General features: G+C 39.4%; 1 protein-coding gene and 2 non-coding genes across 7 annotated transcripts in view; 2 read left to right on the forward strand and 1 right to left on the reverse strand.

The window, feature by feature from the left end:
• The window catches only part of LOC121881192 (E3 ubiquitin-protein ligase DTX1-like), a 32,852-nt gene extending 19,854 nt beyond the window's left edge, over positions 1–12,998 (reverse strand). Inside the window, exons 1-3 of one of the 5 annotated variants that reach the window (XM_042388877.1) lie at positions 12,613–12,998; positions 12,291–12,472; positions 10,896–11,122 (exon numbers count right to left, since the gene is read on the reverse strand). In XM_042388877.1, the coding sequence (XP_042244811.1) occupies positions 10,896–11,106 (211 nt within the window). In that variant the 5' untranslated portion in view covers positions 11,107–11,122; positions 12,291–12,472; positions 12,613–12,998. The other 4 variants (XM_042388868.1, XM_042388884.1, XM_042388893.1 and 1 more) reach the window with 4 other exon arrangements.
• Positions 12,999–13,461: 463 nt separating this feature from the next.
• On the forward strand, positions 13,462–13,534 carry trnat-ugu. Its single transcript has one exon. It is a non-coding gene; the product is annotated as a tRNA-Thr (tRNA).
• Positions 13,535–15,309: 1,775 nt separating this feature from the next.
• trnak-uuu lies at positions 15,310–15,382 on the forward strand. Its single transcript has one exon. It is a non-coding gene; the product is annotated as a tRNA-Lys (tRNA).
• Positions 15,383–22,335: the final 6,953 nt, after the last annotated feature.

Here is a 22,335-nt window from a genome sequence, read left to right on the forward strand (position 1 = left end):
ATTAGTCTGAAATCAGTGATCATTTTACTTCTTCAAGTTTTGTTTAAACCACAATGAAACAGCATGCAGAGTGTGTCTTATCTTTTCACACTGGCATAAAAACTTGATTCTTCAAAATGAATTAATTCCACTATAATCGGGACACAACCAAAGCTGCTTCTTTTTTTAATCTTGTTGTGACTTTTTTGTTGTTTTTTTTTTATGATCAGAGAATTAGTTAACCTGATGGGCTTAAAATAAAGGTAATATAAATAAAGGTGTCCACTCTAAGAGGACAAAACCACACGGGTGCTCTTTCATAACCTCTCCACTGTGCTAATAATACAAAAAATAATATGCAGCTTTATTGATCCCTGAAGGGATATTTTCTTTGTGCATGTCTGAATACAGAAAGAGTCATTGTGGGAAAGGGAGTTAGGCATTGAGAATAACTGTCAAATAGCGTCTGTGTATTTTGTGTGTAGTTAAATCTGTGCTCCGTGCTGGACTTCCTCAATCAGGCCAAGGTCTTATCACGACGAGGACAACCTAACTTCATCTCTGAACATGGTGTAAACACCTGGTGTCAGCTTTTGATGCTTTGAGTATGTGTATGAGCATGTGAGTGTATGTGTATTATCTGGACTTGTTGGTTAATTTTATGAAGAATGACGATAATAAGTTAGGCTGCCAATATACTTTCATCCTGTCCCCCCAAGACACCACTGTGACTGACATGTGGCTGTGTTAGCCAGCACAGTTAGCATACATTTAACAAACAAACAAGCAAAAGCTTTCAGTTTTAAATGCATGCTTGGAAAACAACTATCTAATGATTACAGTAGCAAATTAAGGCAGTTAAGAAGATTTATTTATGATATGACTATACCTAGCCAGTTCTTTTTCATTTTAACACACAGAAGGTAAAAGGCTACCTCAAGGCAGTTTGCAAGCTAGTTAGCTTATTAAGCTAAATTATTAGCTCCCGTTAGAGTTCTGGTCATACAGTTAGTGTGTTATTTAGTCATAATTTCAGTGTTCTTTCACAAAACAAGAATATTACAAAAATGTATGGTAATAACTTGAGGAAAAATAGGTAAACTGGGACATGAGAAGGCGTGTGAGGATACCCAACATGTTAGCTAATGTAGCTAGCTAGAAGCAAGCGTAGCCAAGCTTTCTTCATTAGCCTCTGTCTACAAATCGTACATGATAAACTTACTATCTCTTAGAAAAGAGATAGTAAGTCACATTTAGACTTTTAGGCAGAGGACGGGGTGTGTGTGTGTTTTTGTAACTGTGTTTATATGAATGTAGGTATGCTAAGGCATGCCTCGTGTCTACAAATTACCCAATACCTATCAGATAAGAGGAGGCGTTATTGGCTCTGATGATTACAGCTGTAGGAATGTGTGTTTTTGTGTAACACACACAGACAGACGGCAATACAGAAAAAAGCCTGAATCCTGCTGCTCTCTCACAGTACCACACCCCTTCTAAATTTCTCATCTGTCAGAGAAGGATCAGCACACAGCCTGCTACTTCTTTCACATGTAAGTCACAGTTGGAATCAAGTGCAACATGTCTGGGTGTGGCCACTATGAGGTTTATGCACTGGTCAGACTGTGTGTGTTTGTTAGTGTGCATGTGTGACAGAAGGGTTTTAATACAGTGAAAAGGACATAATTGTAAGTCATTTAATAAAACCAAGAAAATACACACTTGAGCTGAATTGACTGTACAACATCTATCTGGAGGGTAAAGAGCTAAACTTAAGGTAGAAGTAAATGTGAAATATGTGTGACTATTGAGGAAAATCAGTGATAGAAAGTGAAATGTGTGAAATGTATGAGAGGGAGAGAGGACAAAGAGGCCTGAAGCAGGTGGAGAAAGAGACTTGGCCATCTGGTCTTTATTGTTCTCTCTACCACTGACTGACCCCTCCCTGAGCACACACACACACACACACACACACACACACACACACACACACACACACACACACACACACACACACACACACACACACACACACATACCCACACACGGCTGCAGACTGACCAGCAGGCGAGCACATGTTAGGGTCGGGTCACACTTCATGCACAGTTAGAGGGTTCTCTCACTTCTCTTGAAACTATGAATATCAGCAACTCTGTGGGAAAATTCAGCTTAAGGAATAAGCCGGCAAGCACTTCTTCTTTTTCTTTGTTCAGTTCTAGTCTACAGTGTTGCAAATTTCAGATGCTGTATAATTAACCCAACTCACACAGGTGTTTGAGCACAATCATGGCGTTTTGAATTACTGCATGTGGTTTTGAAGCACTAACTAGTCTTGTGTAGGTGGACCTTAACCTCTTCCACTAGCCTGCTGTGTCTATGGGTCCACCAAGTTCAGCATTTTATATGACTATCAGGCATTTAGAATAGTGTTCTTAGATCTCTCTATTTTTGAAACATCTGAATTTTCCATTAAATGATGATATGAAGAACATGTGTTTTCTTTGGAAAAAATGATTCCCTTTAATCAAAGTCAATTAAGCTGAAATGGATATAGCATTTTTAGTACTTTGGTATGATTTTTTGGCATATTTCCTTTGGACTATATCTAAAGAAAATGTCTAGTCAGTGGAGCTTAGTGAGCTTCTAATACAATACTTTAACATTAGAGAAAGAGATGTCTGTCTCTGAGGCTGCTGAACTTAAAGAACAAAGCGACGACCAGGGCAGCGTCAAGTCTAATAAAGGACTGTTATCACAGTTATAGCGGTGATGGCAGTGTAGGGAGAGGCAGAGACTCTTAACAGGCTTCTCCTCCACACACACACACACACACATGCATGCACACACACACAATTATCTAGGGCTTTCCCTGCCCATCTGACTCACTTAAATCATCCACAAATGCAAACCAAAACTTTTTATGACCTCGTGCCTTTGAGAGTTTGGATCCACCCTTTAGAGGAGTAACAAAATTCTCCTCACCATCTCAAGTCATGTTTCTTTCCATCTCTCACCCCTGAAACTTGTCCCAGTTTGAATCCAGAACCTAAGATTTCTGTCCTAACCTGAACCCAGCCTGAGGCGAGTAAACTGAAATTACTGCTATCTTCCTAAAGATAACTTGAACTCTAAAATATTCCTTGACCTCTAGTTCTACTCCTCTATTCGCTGTCCTCAAACAGCCCTGAGAAGCCTCTAGCAGCAGAGGGACGGGGCGACAAGGATGGTTGAGGAAATGACAAAACGTATATATAGTATCTCTATCAAGATTAAAAATCTAAGATGAAACTTCCACCCATGACAAGGAGACAAACCTGTGGTTACTTTGAACAAGTCAAATCAAGTGAATTATCACAAACATGAGAACTGATACTGAGATAAAAAAAGAGTGAAACGGAGAATATAGAGCTGAAACAAGCGACAGTGGAATTGTTTTCTCAAATGTGAGGAGAAAATGAGTGTGAGGAGGAAGTGGGAGTTAAAAGGAGAAGTAGAAGCGTAAGATAATGGTTGAGAGAACATGGGGTCTGAAAGATATGGGAAGAGATCACAAATGATCTAGAAGATTAGGCTGACCTCGAGTCACCCAGACAACACCTTTCAGTTCACTAAGTTCTTGTTATTAACCACTTTCACACATACATACACACTTCCTCTTGTTTGTTTCCTTCCTTTTATTTGTAAATTTCAATTCTCACCCTCCTCATGATGCCGTCTGTTCATTCACTGTCTCGTTCTCTTCTTTTCTCTTTCTGCCTTTTCTTACTAATGCTACGTCGATATATTTAAACATGTTGGCTCCTGTGTTTACTTCTCCCTCTTCCATTTCTCCCCTCAATGAATGGAAACCCTCAAATCCAAATTTCTGTCAGCATGTTTATGGCTTTGTTTCGATCCGATTATCAGGACAATTTTACCCTGACTTTTGAACATTTTGAAAAAATGTTTCCATCAAACTGGTTCCAAGCCTCTGAATTGCTGCCCAAATAGGTATGGTGTTGTGTACTTTGACAACTATTTCTGCTGGTTGGAGAAACAGTCGACAAATCAGAGCTTTGTAGCTGGGAATAAGAATGGGTGCATCATCCTCCTACATAGCTAGCCACGTAGCTACATCCATATGGCCTATACAAGATGCTGTAAATCGAAAAAAAACTGTTAAAGGGGTACTCTTGCCATTAATACACTTCCATAAAGTTGAGAACAGATAGATTAAAAAGTATTGTCTAAATCAAAGCAACACAGGCTGAGATATATTTTAGCCCCTAGTATGGGTCAAAAAACAAAAACACTTAATCCTACATTACCCATCATGCAACTCTCTTTAGATCTTCCCTGCCTCCTTTAAGATCACTTCTTTTAAACGCCACACCTCCAGTTTGTAAAGGCTTTGTGTTAAAGGGGATTTTCTGTTATTTATATACTGTTATGATGTCAGATGTCCATGCTAAACATAATCAAAGTTCTAAAACTTAATTTAGGTATGAAGAAATGCTCCCTCCAAGTCAAAAGCCAAGGCTTCAACCTGTCCTGAACGCTTCATTTGTGACATTTCTTTCTACCATGCATGCCCATAAACAGTCATCCGTTCTATAGCCTTGGTTGCTAAGGTTGTTGCTAAGGTTTTTCCATGTGTTGTTTGCATTGTCCACTTGCATATTTCTGATCAGATTTTGGCTCGATGCGGACGTATTTAAGAGGTTGACATTTTGAGTGAAGAACAACAAAAAGTAGTGAAGAGTGGGTTCCTCGGGACAGTGGCCTTAAAGAGACAGGAGACAGATAACCCTGATTATGTCGTCAGGGTTATTTTTCAAATATTGGAGAGCTCCTTTCCGAGCCACAGAAGTATGAATTATACAGCTGTTTTTCAGGTGTAGTACTCCTCGTGATGAGTAAACTGAACTTCACGTGTAAAATCACGGAGTACCCCTTTAAATCTGCAATCAAAAACACACACATACTCTGGCACTGCTGCTGCCTTTCCATTTCAATTTATTTTTGTTGCATTTCATCTTACTGCCTCCCTGTGAGCCCCTCTAAACCCCATCACATGAGAGTCATCAGCCACAGGCACTGTACGTGTGTGTGTGTGTGTGCTTTATGTCTGGTCAGTGCTTCACAGTTATGGATCTTGGTTACGGGCTGAAAAAGCTGCCAGAGGTCTAGTTTAGGTGGTATCAGTGTTGGTTATAGATGGTTATTTTCAGGTTTGACGTTGACGTTTGATACTCTAAGGGAATCTGTTTTTCTTCTAACTGCAGTGGGATTCATGATAAGTGAATCACCAGTGACATAAATATTTATTGTATCTTCACATGCTTGCATATACGCCCGCTGCTTGTACGTGTGTGTTGCGGAGCGGTGAGTGATGTCCCTCCAGAGGCCTCACAGTAACAGTAACCCGACACGCAGAGTTTCACAACAACAACTCAGAAAAAAAGCTCCGCTCTGACCTCTCCACCTCTTTCATCTTCCTTCCTCTGGGTTTCCTTTTCACTATTTTCTTGTGATTTATGATGTGTCCACACAGAAAACAGAAAGAACAGGCTGTGTCCAATACACTAATGTAAAGCTAAGTTGTATTTATTGAAGAGATGATGTTGAAAGATAAGCATAATAAGTCATATTTTAGTTTTAGCTTTTTTTTGAAACTTTTCAAGCGACTGGCTTGACAGCTGGATGGGAAATAGGTTACCGCTTTCTCAGAACAATGCAAAAATGCTTTTATTAGGACTAAAATTCATCTAAATGCACCGTATTTTGGGCCAAATTATCCATTATTTTTCTAGTTTTAAGAAATCAGACTTCAGATGAAAGCCTTTATTCACTCATTCTCCCATTTCAGTGGCTGTCAGGTCTCGTCATCTGTTTCATTTTTATCTTTCCTTCTGTCCTTCACCTCGGCTCCTTTCTACATTTTGATTTTAAGCTGTCTCCTTCTCTCACCATCTTTTCTTATTAAATCTCCTTCCAGTCACATTCGTCCTTGCCGTTTAACTTCCTGATGCCCTTTCCGCACCTTTCCCCCCCCCCGCCCCTCTCCCGTCGAACTTTGTTGTGCCGCCTACTCCCTTCAGCTCTCTCTCCATCTTTGTCTCTACTTTGTCTCACCTTGAAAGAGTCCCGTCCCCTGAGTTTTGAGTTCAGAGTCGATTTTCAGCTTCAGAGAGTGTAAGAGAGAAAAGCAGAGAAAAAGCGTGATAGAGGAGAAAGAGATAGTGAGAGAAAGATCAGGTAGACCAGAGAAAGTACAATAGAAAGAGGAGGATTCAAGACAAACGGAGAGGAGGCCCTAAGTGTGACGGGAAAAGCCAAAGACAAGAGATACAGTCCAAAATAAGTCTTTTTAGTCAGGAAATGGTGAAAAATACCATCATAATTTCCCACATTCAAAACCCAGGTCTTCTAACTGCAAGTAACAACTGTCCAAAACCCAAAGATAAAAAAAAAACATCCAACCTGCAGTGGATCTTCATGGTTAAAGGAATGTAATTGTTTTAAGTAGTAAAGTTTAATTTTTCTCGTGTCTCTCCGGTACTGTTTTGTTGGGTTGTGTGATTGTTGTAAATGAATAATGTATGTTTTTATGTAACTATGACACCTAGTTTAGCCTGCCATTTTGGCCAGGTCGCCCTTGTAAAACAGATAATGTATCTTTCCTGGTTAAAAAGAGTTTAAAAAATTCCTTTTTTCAATGTGTCATCAGCATCAGAAATTTCCTGCGAATTCATGCAGGGACACCAGTCAACCACTACAGTCAGTGTGGTTACATAAAGATAAGCAATCAGGTTGCTGTCAGCTTTCTATAGTGATCCAAATTCTAAAACATGATGTAGAAACATGTTTTTCGTAATCAACGTATGACATACAAGAAACCCAGTAAAAACAGCTAGATTTCTATTGTTTTCTAGTTTTTACGGCATGTTTTTTACGGCATTTTTTTGCATGTGTATGAAAGGCTTCACACAGGGAGTGCATGGCAGGGCTGACTATCGTTTTCATAATAGAAACATCATTATTAACGCTGCTTTCTTGTATCCAAAATAAATCAATCCAAAGTCTGACCAAAGCTTTCTCTCAGCACATCCACACAGTTAACTCTCTCACTACTAGCCTGTGCTTTTCAGTCCATATGTTCAGACAAAAAGCAGAAGAAGCTGCGTCTCATATTGTGTAATCGAAAGAGTTTTTGCAGTGTATGTAAACTTGTTCTGTAATTTCCTGCTGTAACCTGATTTGTCCCGGTAACCTGCGTTGTTGTGTACATATAAACATAGTCAGTGTTAAATGTTTGGTTTGACTCCCTCCCCCTCCTTGTCACCACAATGTAACCCCTCCTCTTCATCTCTAGGGAGCCCCTGCCCCCCCCCCCTACCATGACCCTAATGCCCCGGGGCATTGTGGGGGTCTGGGAATGTGTCTCCTTCAGCAGGACCAGCTGGAACGAAGAGGAGCTACATGCTGTTGCCCTCACAGAAAGTGATGACAAGTCAGTCTTTTAAAGTCCCATAAAATTAAAACATATTTTTCCCATTTTTATCTGAATGACAAAATTCATCTACATACGCATGTTTTCATTTTTAAAATCACACTTTAGGGGGTTTCAGTCCAAGCAGCTTGAATTTAGTCATTTTGAAGCGGGCGTGACGTTTGCTGACTGACACACTTCTGTTAGGATTAGCCCCTCCTAACATGAGTCCCTTCCAAACTCCTGTTAAATGCAAAAATGCAGCCTCAAAACCATTTGATGGGATTCTTCCATCATGAGCAATTTTCCGATTTTGTATTATAAGAATAGAGGCATCAGACTGTAGCGGTAAGTTGCACTTTGAGTTCAACATTTGTAAAGAGAACCTGCAGCTTGTCTGTCTTGCAAGGTCTGATGAGACAACAATGTTACTTAAGGCTTAGTATGAGGTTTTTTTTTTATTTTAAACACATTTTCTGCACCAACTAATTGCAAGAGAAACGAAGCACAACCGCATCCAAGTAGCAGTGAAGAGAAAATCCGCAAGGACCAGAAAGTTGATCTACTGTCAGATTCCAACCTCAGCTGACAAGAGATCTCTGGGAGGTTGAGTGCAGGAAGATCGTTCCAATAAGTGCTAGCAGTAATGCCGCTCTCGGGGAAGGCAGCTCCCACTTGTCGCACAGAAATGCAAAGCTTTCATAGAGAGACCTCGCTGAGGATTGGAGGCGTTTCCTAAATGTTGCGCATTGTAAGATAAACGGCATCATGCTGGACACCAGATTTGGGAAGGGGATAGATGGCAGGCACCCAAGCTTCCTTTCATACTACATATGACTGACAGAAACATAACCGGCAGGCTTGCCTCTCTTGGTGTTTGCAGTGAACATGGGGTCATGCCAGGTGTCATTCTCATAGACTCCAATGCCCCATCTGCATGCAAAACCCAGAAAGACCTGTCTGAGCTTGTCCGATGGCCCAAAAGCTCTGTGTGCAAAGTAGACACATCCAGCCTCTTAATTTCCAAGTGGGAGAAATGGGTCCAGTATTATGTATATAAACTCTGTCAAGCCTTCTTCTTGGGATTGACGTTGGCATCTTTGACGAGGGCTGAGATTAAGTAGCATGTTATCAATTCTTAATCCAATATCGAATCCACTTTTTGATTCAGTAAACTTTTAAATCCGCTTCTTGAATCTGTGTCCTTTAAACTCTCCTATCAGACCTGTTTTGGATAAGTTTTCTTTACAACCTGTAGCTACAATCTCACAAGATATGAAACTAATTATTTTTCATGTCATTTTCATATTGGATGTAATATTTTCCTTTCCTTCATGTTCCACTTTACTGAACTTGTAACAATCAGTGACCCCCCTAAACCCAACACTCCCTCCCCTCTGTCTCTGAGGTCTGTTCTGCTTCTCAAAAACCTCTGACTTTCACTGTGTGTATGTGTGTGTGTGTTTGTGTGTGTGTGTGTCACAGCCACAATGGAGTAACTCACATCTGTTCGACAAAATCCTACAATGGTGGAGGAGCGAAAGACAGAGAGAGCAAGAGAGGGAGGGAGAGAGAATAGAGACTCCCCAATTATCTCACTCCTTTTCCAAAAACCACTCCCACTCCTGCTACACCCCCCCAACACACACTCATATCTTTCTATCTCTCCCAAAACCGAAAGGCCCTTGGGACTTTTGCCTATTGATGAAACTAAATACTCGTACAAGAAAGAGGGAGAGCAAGGGGGAGAGGGCGAAAGACCCCAGGGAGACAGAGAGAGAGAGAGAGAGAGAGAGAGAGAGAGAGAGAGAGAGAGAGAGAGAGAGAGTGAGAGAGAGGAGGGGGAGCTACAGAGGGAGGACAACTAAAGTGAACTTTCTGCTCATTAGGCCTTGAAATATTCCATTCTTTCCACAGAATCAAGGTCTCTCTGTTTCTTCTCTTCATGTCAGGAGTGTGCAGCTGCTGAGCGCCTGTGTGTGTGTGTGTGTGTGTGTGTGTGTGTGTGTGTGTGTGTTTTGCTAGTGGATAAGGGCTATAGAATGCAGCTAACTCAGTGGTCATTTACAGCTGCTCCAAATCATCATGCTGTTGAATCTCAACACCACACACACACACACACACACACACACACACACACACACACACACACACAAACACACACTTTCTCTCTTTCTCTTGGTCTCACTGACAGATTTTCCACATTACTCTTAACTTTGAAAAGGGGCTGAATCAATACAATATTTAAATTTTAAAAGTAGTATCAGTGGATATGGGTAAAAATCACTATAGTGCATAATATTGTGATGCTGTTTACTCGTCTTATCGTGTCAGCCTGGTCCTGCATGCTACTAGGCTTGTAATCCTAGATGCCATTTCCTATTTTTTACACAACACCGTAACATATTATAAAACATGTTAGGTTGTCATCCTATTTAACCTGGATCAGTAGTAGCAAAAAGGTAAGATTTCCCTGCCCACTGAAAAGTATCCAACCACTGTGTTGTGTTACTACTGAGTTTAGAAAAAAATGCATTTCTCATCTGCATATTTTACATGAGTCTATTGCGGTGACTTTACACTCAAAAAAATGGCCCCTTTACTATCAATTCCTGTAAATCAGGACCATAAACTATAACGTGATCACTCACAAACCAACATAAACTAAAACTAAGAGTGTCATTCATGTCTTCTGGTGATGTTATGGTTTTGTTTACTTTAGGTTGATTGTTTACAGTGCAGAACAACAGGTCAATATGTGAAATTACAACAAATTGTACAATGAAAAACTCTTAACTGGGTTTGCTGTTTAATTTTTCCGGTCCACATTTTACTTAAAACTCACCATAGCTGTCCCCAGATGTAGCTCTGAACACCATATATGAGCTTGTGAGACTAATCGAGATTCAATTTAGCTGCGCTGAGCTCTTAGCAGTCTACATTTGGCCTAATATATTAGAAATTCAAAGCACACCCCCACTCAATGCTATGTAAACACAGAGTTGGTGTCTTTTGAGATGTTTTTCCCCATGTTGCAAGAGACCCAAATAAATCATGTGTCAACATCTGGACTTTTGTTGAACAATAGCAGGATCACAGGGTAGAATGACTAAGTCTCAAATAATGTTCAGAATTTCTTATATGATGGGGCCCAGACAGAAGAGATTACAGAGCCACACAGCGTAGATACACAGTGGTGTGTTTTTCACAACAATCATTTAGGGCATGAAGGTTGTAAAAAGTCTAGACCATGATCAGTAGCCAAAGACGCAGATTGTACAGCAAAACACAACACATTAAGGTGCCATAATACATTTTTTAAAGCCAGTTGAAGCATTCTCCTATACTACTGTGGGGGGTGGGGGGGTTACGGCCATGAACCCTCATTAAAAAGCCCAAAGTCCACCTCTATCGCTCCCAGCACTCTCCCCTATCCTTGTCTTACCTGTATCCTGTCTGAACTGGTGCATGGACTGGAGATCTATGATGTACGGCGAGAGCCGGCTGTCCACCTGGCCGAGGACCACGCTCCCTCCGCGGGGGTCGCCGCTCCGAATGGCCGCCTCTATCTGATGGGAGACGGCGGGGCTGTAGGGCCGCCACCGGCCGTGTTCGTTCAGCCATTCCCAAACCACCACGGCGGAGGCCAGGAGCATGTTGTTACTGTTGGCCCTGGAGAGGAAATTAATGATGAAATACCAGGAAAACACTTATTTGTTAGCTCGAAGTACCGCAAAGCCTCTCGGAGATGAGTGGGGGATTTGTTTGCCAAAATAAAGCCTGCCTGTTTGAAACAGAGGCCAACCACACAGCAAACAAGGTGGCAATTTTACACAGCAGTCTTTTTATTTCGTTATCGGTTTCATTCTGGCTTTCTCTGAGTGTATGAGCGTCTGTCTCCCTCGTGATAAATGAATAAAGGCCGACTTGTACCCCAAAGCTAACACAATAAAGCCAGGTTTCTTACATGAAGCCGCGGCTGAGCTAACGCCGGGAGAAGGCGACACATTCTTCTGTGAACATCCGAGTTCCTCGCATGGCCAACCGGAGAAGGAAATCACGGTCCTCGCTCAATAGTCTTTGTTATAACACCGTAATACGAGCTTAAAACAGCCGCGAAGTAAACAGACAATGAAGCGGCCTAAATATTGTGGTTTCTATGTGCTCGTCATTGCTCCAGACACACCGATAGCTTATTCGACGAGTCGTTTATTTCCAGCGACGGCCTCGTACGTGTTGTGAGAGTCCAGCCACGGTTAAAGGAATCTCCTCGGTGAGGCGAAAACACGCAGAAAAACTGCGCTTCGGCTACTTATATCCTCATATACACCCAACAAACCCAGCCTCGGCAGGAGGGTGTAGACAGCAACAGCTAGTGTGTGTTTTTCTCCAGTAGTTTTGGGCGTAGCATACCGAAATGTTGAGAAAGTGGCTTCCAACAGCGCAACCTCAGTAGTAACGACTCTCCAGCCCAGGTCACATCAGAGAACTGGTCTGGATCCCGGGAACACTTAACATAACACTGGAGGTTTATACTACAGACAAATGAAACTAATGTGTTGTTGCCCCCCAGCCAATGGCTTTATGTGTCGTATCATAAGATTTTGTGGCCACGGAATTGCAAGTCTGTGTCATAATTCAACTTTAAATGAGTGTCATTACAGTGTGGCTAGTCTGGGATTTACTGCGGCATCCTGATAGTTTTCAATTGATGCAACTGTTTAAATACCAACTTTCAACACTTGGTTAGTCCATATGCATCAATTTATTTATTCACTCAATCACATTGGGCCGTTTTCACCGTTACACAGACAGAACGAGACCTGAACCAAACATTCACCTGTTGATGTGATCTTCTGGCTCCACTCTCCTAGTCCAGGACTGTCGGAACAAAATCCAGGACCGTCACAGACCTCTTCATGAAGTGGATCTAGCCTTTCGTCTACTCGACTCCACCATGGCTCCTTCTGTCTCTCCCTTCAACCCCAGGTGGTCGCACAGAGCAGAATCCTCCTAGTTTGTCTTTTAAATAAAATTCAAACCCCAATCAGAAAAAGACCCTTTAATGGGTTATAGGTAAGAAGATAATAGGATGTCCATGTTGCGATGAAATAAACTCCTCCATGTTTATCCCAGTGCTATCCTTTCGGGTCCATCTTTACCTTTCTGTGGGCAAACTTGGTATGAAGCTGGAAGGGACTGGGAGGAAGCCCCCTCACCCTCACCACGCCCAGAAACCCCCATGGTGACTTTGGCTCGACAACCAATAGAAAGAGTGTCTCCCAAAACATCTAATGCCAGGGTCCCCCTGTTGATCCAAACACCCACTTTTACCTTCAGTTGACTTATTTGATATACTTCTCCTTCAAATTTCGTCGAATATTTTCTACGTGGTAATAAGTGCCATCATTGTACAACTGTGAGTGAAAAATAAAGCATTGCTCGAGTTACTTATATTGTAATGTAATGAAACTTATTTTCCCCTCTTTTGCACTTTTAAAAGTACTGGCAAGCCGCTTCTTTTACTGAGGGTGAAGCCAAAGCGATGCAGAGTTTGCTCTTTCTGAAGTTGGTTACATACTACCACCTGGTGGACAAACTGGAAATTGCACTTCGATCTTTTTTGGGGACAGATTACAGTCCGAACATGGATCCGTAAACCGGAATCTTGGAAGTTCAACGCAGCCCAGGTATTTTTTGAGGGTGCCTCTATACAATATTATTTTTGCAGTGATACTAATTGACTGTAAGTGTTTGTAAATGTATTAAGTTACAGTATCTGCTGTCATCTTAACAGAAGCTGCTGCGTCTTTCTCACTTGACAAAGATTGTATATTATTCCTGTTTCGGGCAATGGCGCCACGCTGGGGCTGTACCGTATCTCAGCGAGCACTGAGCGACACAGAATTTGTTTTTGACCTAAATTATAATGAAAAACGCATCGACAGTGTACGATGTACAGGCTGCAATTCAACTATTTAGGTCAAAGTGACGTCACTTTTACCATTACGGGCTCCATAGCTCAGGGGTTAGAGCACTGGTCTTGTAAACCAGGGGTCGCGAGTTCAAATCTCGCTGGGGCCTCATCTCCTTTTCATCCCTTTTGATGGATGTGTTTCTGCACACACTACATACATTACGGTGAAAGGCGACAACTTCTGCTTTTACACAAAAAAAATTCTATTAACAATTTACAGAAAAACAAACTTTAGGTAAACAGTTAGTAAACCAGTTAGTTCAAAATCATAACCACCTCTTAACAAAACCAGATAATAACATTATATTTTAATCATGGAAATTTCTTTCTTTCTTCTTGTGCTGCTGTGTCAAATTGAATTTCTCCTGTGGGGATCAATAAAGGTACATCTCATCTCTCATCTCATCTCGTTTTTAATTCCATTTTGTATTTTACATAAAGACAAGTTTTAAGTCATTTTAAAAGGCCTAAAAGCTTGGATAATCTTTATTTGTATGGGAAATGGCTGTTGTATTACAGAAATATTCAAATTCTTTCTTATACAGAAAATGTGTCCCTGAGATTGACTATTATCATTATAAAATGTACATTTTTTTACACTTCAAATCAAAATTCTCAAGAATTCATTCATGAACACCCCATCATGACACTGACCATGTCCTTCCGTAATTTGTGGTGTGAACACATTTCTTTAGACAGAAAGAGGAAACATTTTTTGTGGTTGCTGATGTAATGTACTACATATTTCCTCTATCCTCTGTCTCCTTTCCTAAGAAAGTCATATTTATTTTACTAAATTAAGTTACATGAGTTGAGTTTTTAAGTTAATAGCATTCAGAGATTATGCTGGTTAAATGAATCTTGAATACCTTACCTTTTTGTTAACTTGCTATATGTATGGATATATTCCTTGCTAAATATTCAAAATAATTTAGTTTAAAGAGTCTTCACAATTTCTGCACTTTTTCTTTCAGTGAGGTTTTTACAAATAATTCTTCAAACTATTTGACATGTAACTGTTTGAACCTTATGGATGATCAAGAATAATAAGAGTCTTGTGACAAGAGGAATCTATTAAGATACCAATTAGGCCTAGTTCTTTATCCTGATATTGAAACAAGTCCTGTTCTTTTACTCATTTTTCAAATGGACAAAACGTTAATGAAGTCCCCTTTCAAAATAATTGAGTCTGTTTACTATAAGGAAACCAGCACAAACAGCAGCATAACTCATCCTTCCAGCAGTTTCTGATAATGTTTTTCAACCTGAACATAGCAACAGAAAAAAAGTGAATGATAGTCAAAATACTTGTAGATCTTGAAAAATGGTGGTCTGCCTATCAGTGAATTTCTGTTTTCTTACCACTTCCTGACTGCCTATTGTAAACTATTTATGCTAACAAAATAAAAAAGCGGACGTTTTAGACACAGATAAGGCTAACGTTAGTCTTAAAAGTGACGTTTGTGATGTGTCTCAATTGAAATGGTGCTTTTTTCTAATGAGAATAAAACAGATAACAGCTGTGGAGCATTAAGAGAGCTAAAAACGTTACCTGACTAACGTCACTTCAAAACATTTGGTTTAACTAATGTTACCCTGCTCATTTAGCTCCGTATCAGTTGTATTTATCGTTCACTGGTGTGGTGGCAATTTACTAAAGTAAACTTAATGCTAGAAACGTAGTTAGACACGTTACCCCTCTGAGTGGTCTGTCAGCTCATACCGGGTCTAGAGTTGGCTCATCCGTGCAACCACAAACGGACGCGTGGAACGTCCAGAGCGGTCCAGAGATATAGGCTTAGTTAACGCCGCAGTAAAGTACAATACAGCTACTTACTGTATGTCGGTGTTTATATAATATAGCTATGGTAATGTAGCTAGAGCCCGGATAGCTCAGTCGGTAGAGCATCAGACTTTTAATCTGAGGGTCCAGGGTTCAAGTCCCTGTTCGGGCGGTAGTCGTTTTGTGTTACCCTCGCATGGCTAGGGCTGGTATTGTACGGATAATGTATGTGGCAAACCTAAAGGGAACACGAGGAAAAACCAAATGAATTCATGTAGACAATTAATTAAAGATAAATACGTTTAAATTCTGTAAAGGTGTGTTTTCATTTTTTATTTATTTCCAGTTTTTTGTATTTATCTTTTTCATTTCCACATTTACTTCTGTAATTGAATTAAACTGCATTTATCTTCATAATGCTAAGCAGAATGTGTATGGAAACAAAATAGGGTCATAAGTATTGTAGCTGTGTATCACCACATGTGAATGTGTGAAAACATTTTGTATGAGTACATTCAAATGTGTGAAAACGTTTTCATCAAATGAATTCAAATGTTTGAATGTGTAAAAAAACATCCAAACAAATAAATTACACATCTGTTTGTTTGTGGATTGAAAAAAGTTCACACATAACTCAATTGTATGTGTGAATCCCAAGTTTACAGCTATAAATGAAGTCTACGAGTAGAAATCAAACCTACAGGTAGAGGTTTGTCCCACATTTTACGCTTCCTCCTTAATAGCCAATAGGGAAGCTCAGATTAAGATATTATTTGACTATCCAGTATTCAATATCCAATCAGAGCTGAGGGGCAAGCTTTCTTTGCTGTGAGTCTGTGGCTACAACCAAACTTCACCTTACCTCTTACAGGCATGACCTAATATGAACTGAAACCTTTTTAATTTTCTCAGGCTTGTGAATAATTACTATATGTGCGTGTTTATGTATGTCTTTTTGCACTTTCTTGTATTTTCTTTATTGAATTCCCCTGTATATGTTATTTTTGATAAAAGCATTTTAATGTTAAGTATCTGTTATGTAACCTGCAGCTTTCGCCTAAATATTTCAATGTATTTGATGGGGAGAATATATTGTATATGCTAAAGGTGAGCTAATGTAAAAACTGTAGATTGAACAGTGTTGAAGAGTTTAATCTGAGTTTAAAAAATACAGAGAGAAACAGACTTACTTGCGGTCTGGGAACTCCCCTTGAACTCATGGTTGCAGCCACAGACTTGCAGCAAAGAGGGATAGTGAAATGATATGTTATTCTGAGCATCCCCACTGTCTATTCAGGAGGATGCGTCAAATGTAGGACAAAAGTACCTGTAGGTTGGATTTGTACTTGTAGACTTGATTCATAGCTGAAAACTTTGGATTCACACATACAACTTAGTTCTGTGTGAACTTTTTTCACTCAGAAACAGACAGATGTATAACTGCAAACCTTTGTGCAAATCTTCTTTATGCTCTCGCACATTGGAAATGATTTGTGCAAATCTTTTTCATTTTCTTCACAAAATGTCATGCAAGCTACAGATCTCCTTATGAATTCAAAAGTTAAGCCTATTTGTTGTTTTTTTTTTTTTTTTACAAATTCATACATTTGAATTAATTTGATCAAAATGTTTTCACACATTTACACATTTGAATGTACTCATACAAAATGTTTTCACACATAGATATATTAATACACAGCTACAACACTTATGACCCTATTTTGTTTCCATACACATTCTGCCTTGCAGTATTAAGATCAATGTAGTTTAATTCAATTACAGAAGTACAATACTTATGACCCTATTTTGTGTCCATAAATGTGCTGTACATCAAAATTAGGCATATTGAAACTACCAAAGTTGATGTCAGAAATATGAAATACCAAAATATGTCTTAAAACTGAAATACAATTTTTTGGCATTACGATTAATGCCAAAAATTGCACTGAATTGCCCTTCTGGGATAAATAAAGTCGTCTGAATCTGAATGTTTTGTTGATGATGCGACAGCCAGTGTTTAATTCAAACTGTTCAAGTTTAATAAGAGCTTAATGACTATGTATGGCATGCTAAATTGGTAGCCTTTATGGCCTTGAAAATAAATATGAAGCAGAGACACTAATCCATGAAAACAAAAACAATCCAATATTTAACTGGTTTATTTAGGCTATTAAAACACTATTAAAACGTGTTGTCTTGCAAAGCTTATATTATTGGACTTATTAGCACCTATGTTCACTGGTACATCCAAAACACATTACAAACTCTTTAACACTGATCAGTCTACAGTTTTTACATATGCTGACCTTTAGCATATACAATATATTCTCTCCATCAGATACATTGACATATTCAGGAGAAAGCTGCAGGTTACAGGACAGGTACTTAACATTAAAATGCATATAGCAAAAATAACATATACAGAGGAACACAATAAAGAAAATACAAGAAAGTGCAAACAAAAGAAAAAAAGACATACATACAGTAATTATTCACATGTGTGAGAAAATTAGGTGTTAGTTTACTTTTGAACATGAACAGAGTTGTGGACATGGACAGTTTGTGTGTTTTTTGTTGACATTGTTTTGTGCGGAACAGGCTAATCACTGGAAGTTTAATTAGTTCAAGAGATAAACATTTAGGTTAAGTTAAAAAGTCAGTGCCGGTGCTGTGTATTGTTAGGAGTGGATTTGTATTTTCGGGTGCTATTAGCAGTGGAGGTCTAGTTGGTGGTCCTTTTGTTTGACATGGTTATCCAGTGGGTGATGCAAATAACCAGCACCATAATCAGCAGCCCAGTACCAACAACCACGCAGTTCCAGTGGTGGAAGACAAACTGAGAAGAACCTGGAGATGAAACTGAGGAAATAGAGAGAATGAATCTAAGGCTAAAACTACTTTTGATGCTCAGGCTATATTTTATTGAATCAAGTTGTTATATTTGAAGTTCTCATGCTGCTCTTCATAGTCTTACATGTCATGTTTTCATACTGTGTGGATATGAAAAGTCTTACAGTCATTACTAGGCATTAAACAATGTCAGTTAAGTTATCTTCAACACAATGTCATTTTTTTTTCACTTGCTCCATGTTGCTTTTTCACTCTTCTGCCTCCTTTTCCCCTGTTATCCTGTTTACTTAGCATTACTACTCTCTCTTTGATTCAGACCTGACATTCTGCAACTGTCTTCCAGTTCTTCCAGTTCTCCCCATCAAGTTCTTGCCTGTGCTTATCACCTGATTACTCACCTGCTGCACACCTTTTCCCCATTATTCCATTATTCCCAGCGTATATAATGTCCTGCCAGCATAAATGTTCTGTCAGACTGTCTTTGTTGCCTAATGGTGTGTATGGTACATAATTTACTCTTGCACTGTGGCAAAAAGCAGGCTGTGACAGAGAATAGTGTGGGCTAGGTGGTAAACATAAACTACAGGAGGTTGGATGGCTAAGACACTAACGGCACAATTCCATAAGTTGTAAATTATACAGCTCCTTATTAAACATTTGATTGTCATTAACCAACCATTTTAGAGCTGCACAATTTAGCCGATTTGGTCTGACCACACCTTAACCTGATAAGTGACACTGTCCCACCCGTGGGACACTTTAACCTCAGTAGCATTATTTTCAGGATGATTTATACCTATTCTGACTTTTTGGTAGTAAAATTTAAAGATTTATCTTTTAAATGAGACCAGGTTTATGACTGTAATCAATAGGGTTGAAGAACAGTAACTGTCTTATTTTGGGTACATTATTTTCAGGCTTGTGCACAAAAATGGGGTGCATGGTAAGAGGTTAAGTAGCATTATTCTGTTTTCTTGTTAACTATTGCAATGCCCTTTCAAATCATGCCTGTTTAGAACGGGCTGATTTCTCAATACCTAGAGAGAACAGTGCCTGTCCCCTAAATGCCTTTCATGCATACTACTGGTAGACGCTACAATTTACCGATGCTCCTAAACACCTCACACACAGAATATCTGGAGACTACAATTTTGAGTTGAGTTGAAGTTGATTAGATGAACTGTAGTGCCTTTTCAAAACATGTCTGAGACATCCTGCCCCCCCCCCCCCCACCTCCCCCCAAGCATACAGACAGACAGAGATTCCTTGCTTTATATAGGGAGATACAATTTATATGATTCATTTTTTTAAGCTTCTTTCTTTCCCCAGCATTATGAAACTATTTAACCAAAAGTTCTGCTGATGTTTTCCCCTTCAGCAATAGACATTCTATATTGCAGTTTTTAAAAAGCGTTTTATTTTTTGGTCACAAGAAAAGACTTAAAATCCTGCATTTTTGTGTGAGGATTCTGAGGAAAATCTGTCCGAAGTAAGTTAACTGGTATAAAGCAAACTGTTTTGTCGGTTGAATAACTTATATAGTAACTTATATGCCTACTTACATACTTATATATATTAAAACAGAATATAAAAACATTACGTGAAATGGCTTTAAGTCACTGAAGGGGTCAGTTCATTTGATCCTTCACCAATGTTTGAAGTGATAAAGTTTCCGCAATGCTCCATGAGATACAGTATATCACAAAAATAAGAAAACAAAAATAAGTGAGAAAACAACCCAAAATATATACACTTACCTTGAAGCATGGTTCCATTCCCAACCATTAAACGTGCGCGCACATTTCCGATGCAGTAGTACAGCCCCAGGTCTCCCTCCTCAACACCACTGATCTTAAGTGCCAGAGATCGGTTTATCAACTCCACTGAGAAATTAGAGCTGAGCTGGAACCCTAAAAGCACAGTGGTAGCCAGCTGAGGCATATCACATAATACTGTGTGGTCAGTAAGTAGAAGGTGTAAAGTTCATAACATATTCACCACTAAAATAGAGTTACATAGTGTGGAAATTACTTCTGAGGTTTTTTCTCTTCAATTCCTCAGTTCAGTTGAGTTTAGGAAATCATATACTACCTTGGTGCGGTCGTCCCTCTCTGAAGGAGGCACAGAGGACTACAGTTGGGGTGAGATGCGGGTTGTGCTTAAACCATGTTGTTTCATAAATGTAGGAGATGTCACAGCCCAAAGTGACTGTTGAACCAAACTGGACATGTTGGATCTTTGCAGCAGGCACAAACAGCATCCAAAACCCAGATGTGGTGCTGAACCCTAGAATGGACCAAATAGACACCAACTTTACCAATGCATGCCAGGTTTAATCCCAAAAAAAATGTTGACGCCGATTTAAATGCCATGGTTAAGTGACATGGAAAGAATTCCAACTAAAGGCTAAAACATTTTGACGTTACAAAGCATGGTTGGGTCTGGAGATCAGGAGTAAAATTCCATTTTTTTCCTTTTGACTAAATGCAGCTGGCAACCTTAGGAAAATTATCTTATCCACTAGAATTTAAACTGTCGATTATGTACTTAAAAGTTCACTTCCTACCAATGTTACCCATATTATGTCACGGTACTCATATTATCCTAATTTTTTCCCCATAAAAGGGAAGATTCTCTATAGGGTCCACAGACAGAGGGTTGCATATGCTTTACAAATTGTACAACCCAAAAATTTGATGTTGTCTTTGATAATATTTTTTCCTTTGACAGGAACTTCAAGTCCTTTCAGTCAAACTCCAAGAGAACATATTACACTAGTACTTGCCTTTCTGCCTAGGTTGCCTTTCAGTTTCAGAATAGATTTTACTGTTAGACTTTAAGGCTTCGCGGAGAGATGGTCCCAAGTTACACATTTTTCCCTTACATAATGAGCACCAGTGCAGTCTGAGATCTTTACATAGGGGTTTTCCTGTTTGTTCACATCAATGCATTTGCCTAACAAGGTTTTTTTCAGTATGTGCCCCGAAGCTATGGAACTAAATGTTTAAGTATCTCAGGTAAGCCAAAAAAAAAACATATTTTAGCCTAAACCTCCTCTCAAAACTCTAATTTTTACATTTCCTTTCTTTTCTTTACTCTTTTCTTTACGTTTTGCCTAGATATTATAGTTGTCCTAATTATTGCCTTTTACAGCCTTCTATATTGCTTGTCTTCCCCCTGTTTTTATGATATTTAAATCTGTCTTTTGTGCTATAAAACACTTTGTAAAGTGTTATCACTTATTATTACATTATCGTCAATTTGCTCCGGTCTAACATTTGTAATTATCAGAAAAAAGCTAAAGATCTGTCTGCCTACCTGCCTGACTAAAACTTCATAAATGAAAAGTGAGATTTCATCACCTTAGAGTTAAGGTTACTTGTCTATCCAGAAATATTGTAAACTGTAGGGTACATAATTATTACTCACCAACAAGAATCATTGTAATCCAGGAAGACTTCATATTCTCAAGTCTTTATTTTTTCCTTTCACTGACAGCTATGATGTTATTGTCTAACAGACCACATTGACTTCCTCTTTAACTACCTGCCCCCTGTTTCCATTGAAGGCTCACTTCTATATTTTGACACAGTCTTGTTACCTCTTTCGGTTTGACTGTTAGAGAGCGTCACCATCCTGTAAGCTCGCCATTTGGTTTTGCAACTCAGTCTCACAATCTGCGTACAAATAACATGACTTTACACTCATATTGCGTGCAGTGCATATGCAAAAGTCCAATTTGACGTGCAGGTGTTTATGCCAATTTAATGCCACATTTTTAACCTTTTTTGCATGTCATTTAACGCCGTTGGTTAGGTTTAGGCACAAAAAACGCTTGGTTGGGGTTAGGGAAAGATCATGGTTTGGGTTAAAACAGTAAAATGAGGTAAAAATGTCCTGAAGTCATGCTAAAAATCTCTTACTAGAATGCCCGATGTGACACCAAAAATCTAGGGTTAAAATGCCCAATATCACATTGCAGATGTGTCATGTTAAACTTGCCAACAAATTAACTAAAAATCATCTAGCTATCCACCCAAACCGCCTCCTCCTAATAAGCCAAAACTCACCTAGCCACATTACGTTGACGTCACTTCCCTGCTAAGGATCGGTGTATCACCTACACCCAAATGTAAAGTCGTGTTATTTGTATGCTGATTGAAGAGACCAGGCTGGGTTTTTATATTTCTAGCAGGTGGAATAGCCTACCTCAGGATCTGAGAGTGGCTGAAAGAGCCTTTAAACTACTGTCTTACTTAAAGCCTTCAATCATTT

This window comes from Thunnus maccoyii, chromosome 2 (assembly GCF_910596095.1).
Source record: "Thunnus maccoyii chromosome 2, fThuMac1.1, whole genome shotgun sequence".
NCBI lineage: Eukaryota > Metazoa > Chordata > Actinopteri > Scombriformes > Scombridae > Thunnus > Thunnus maccoyii.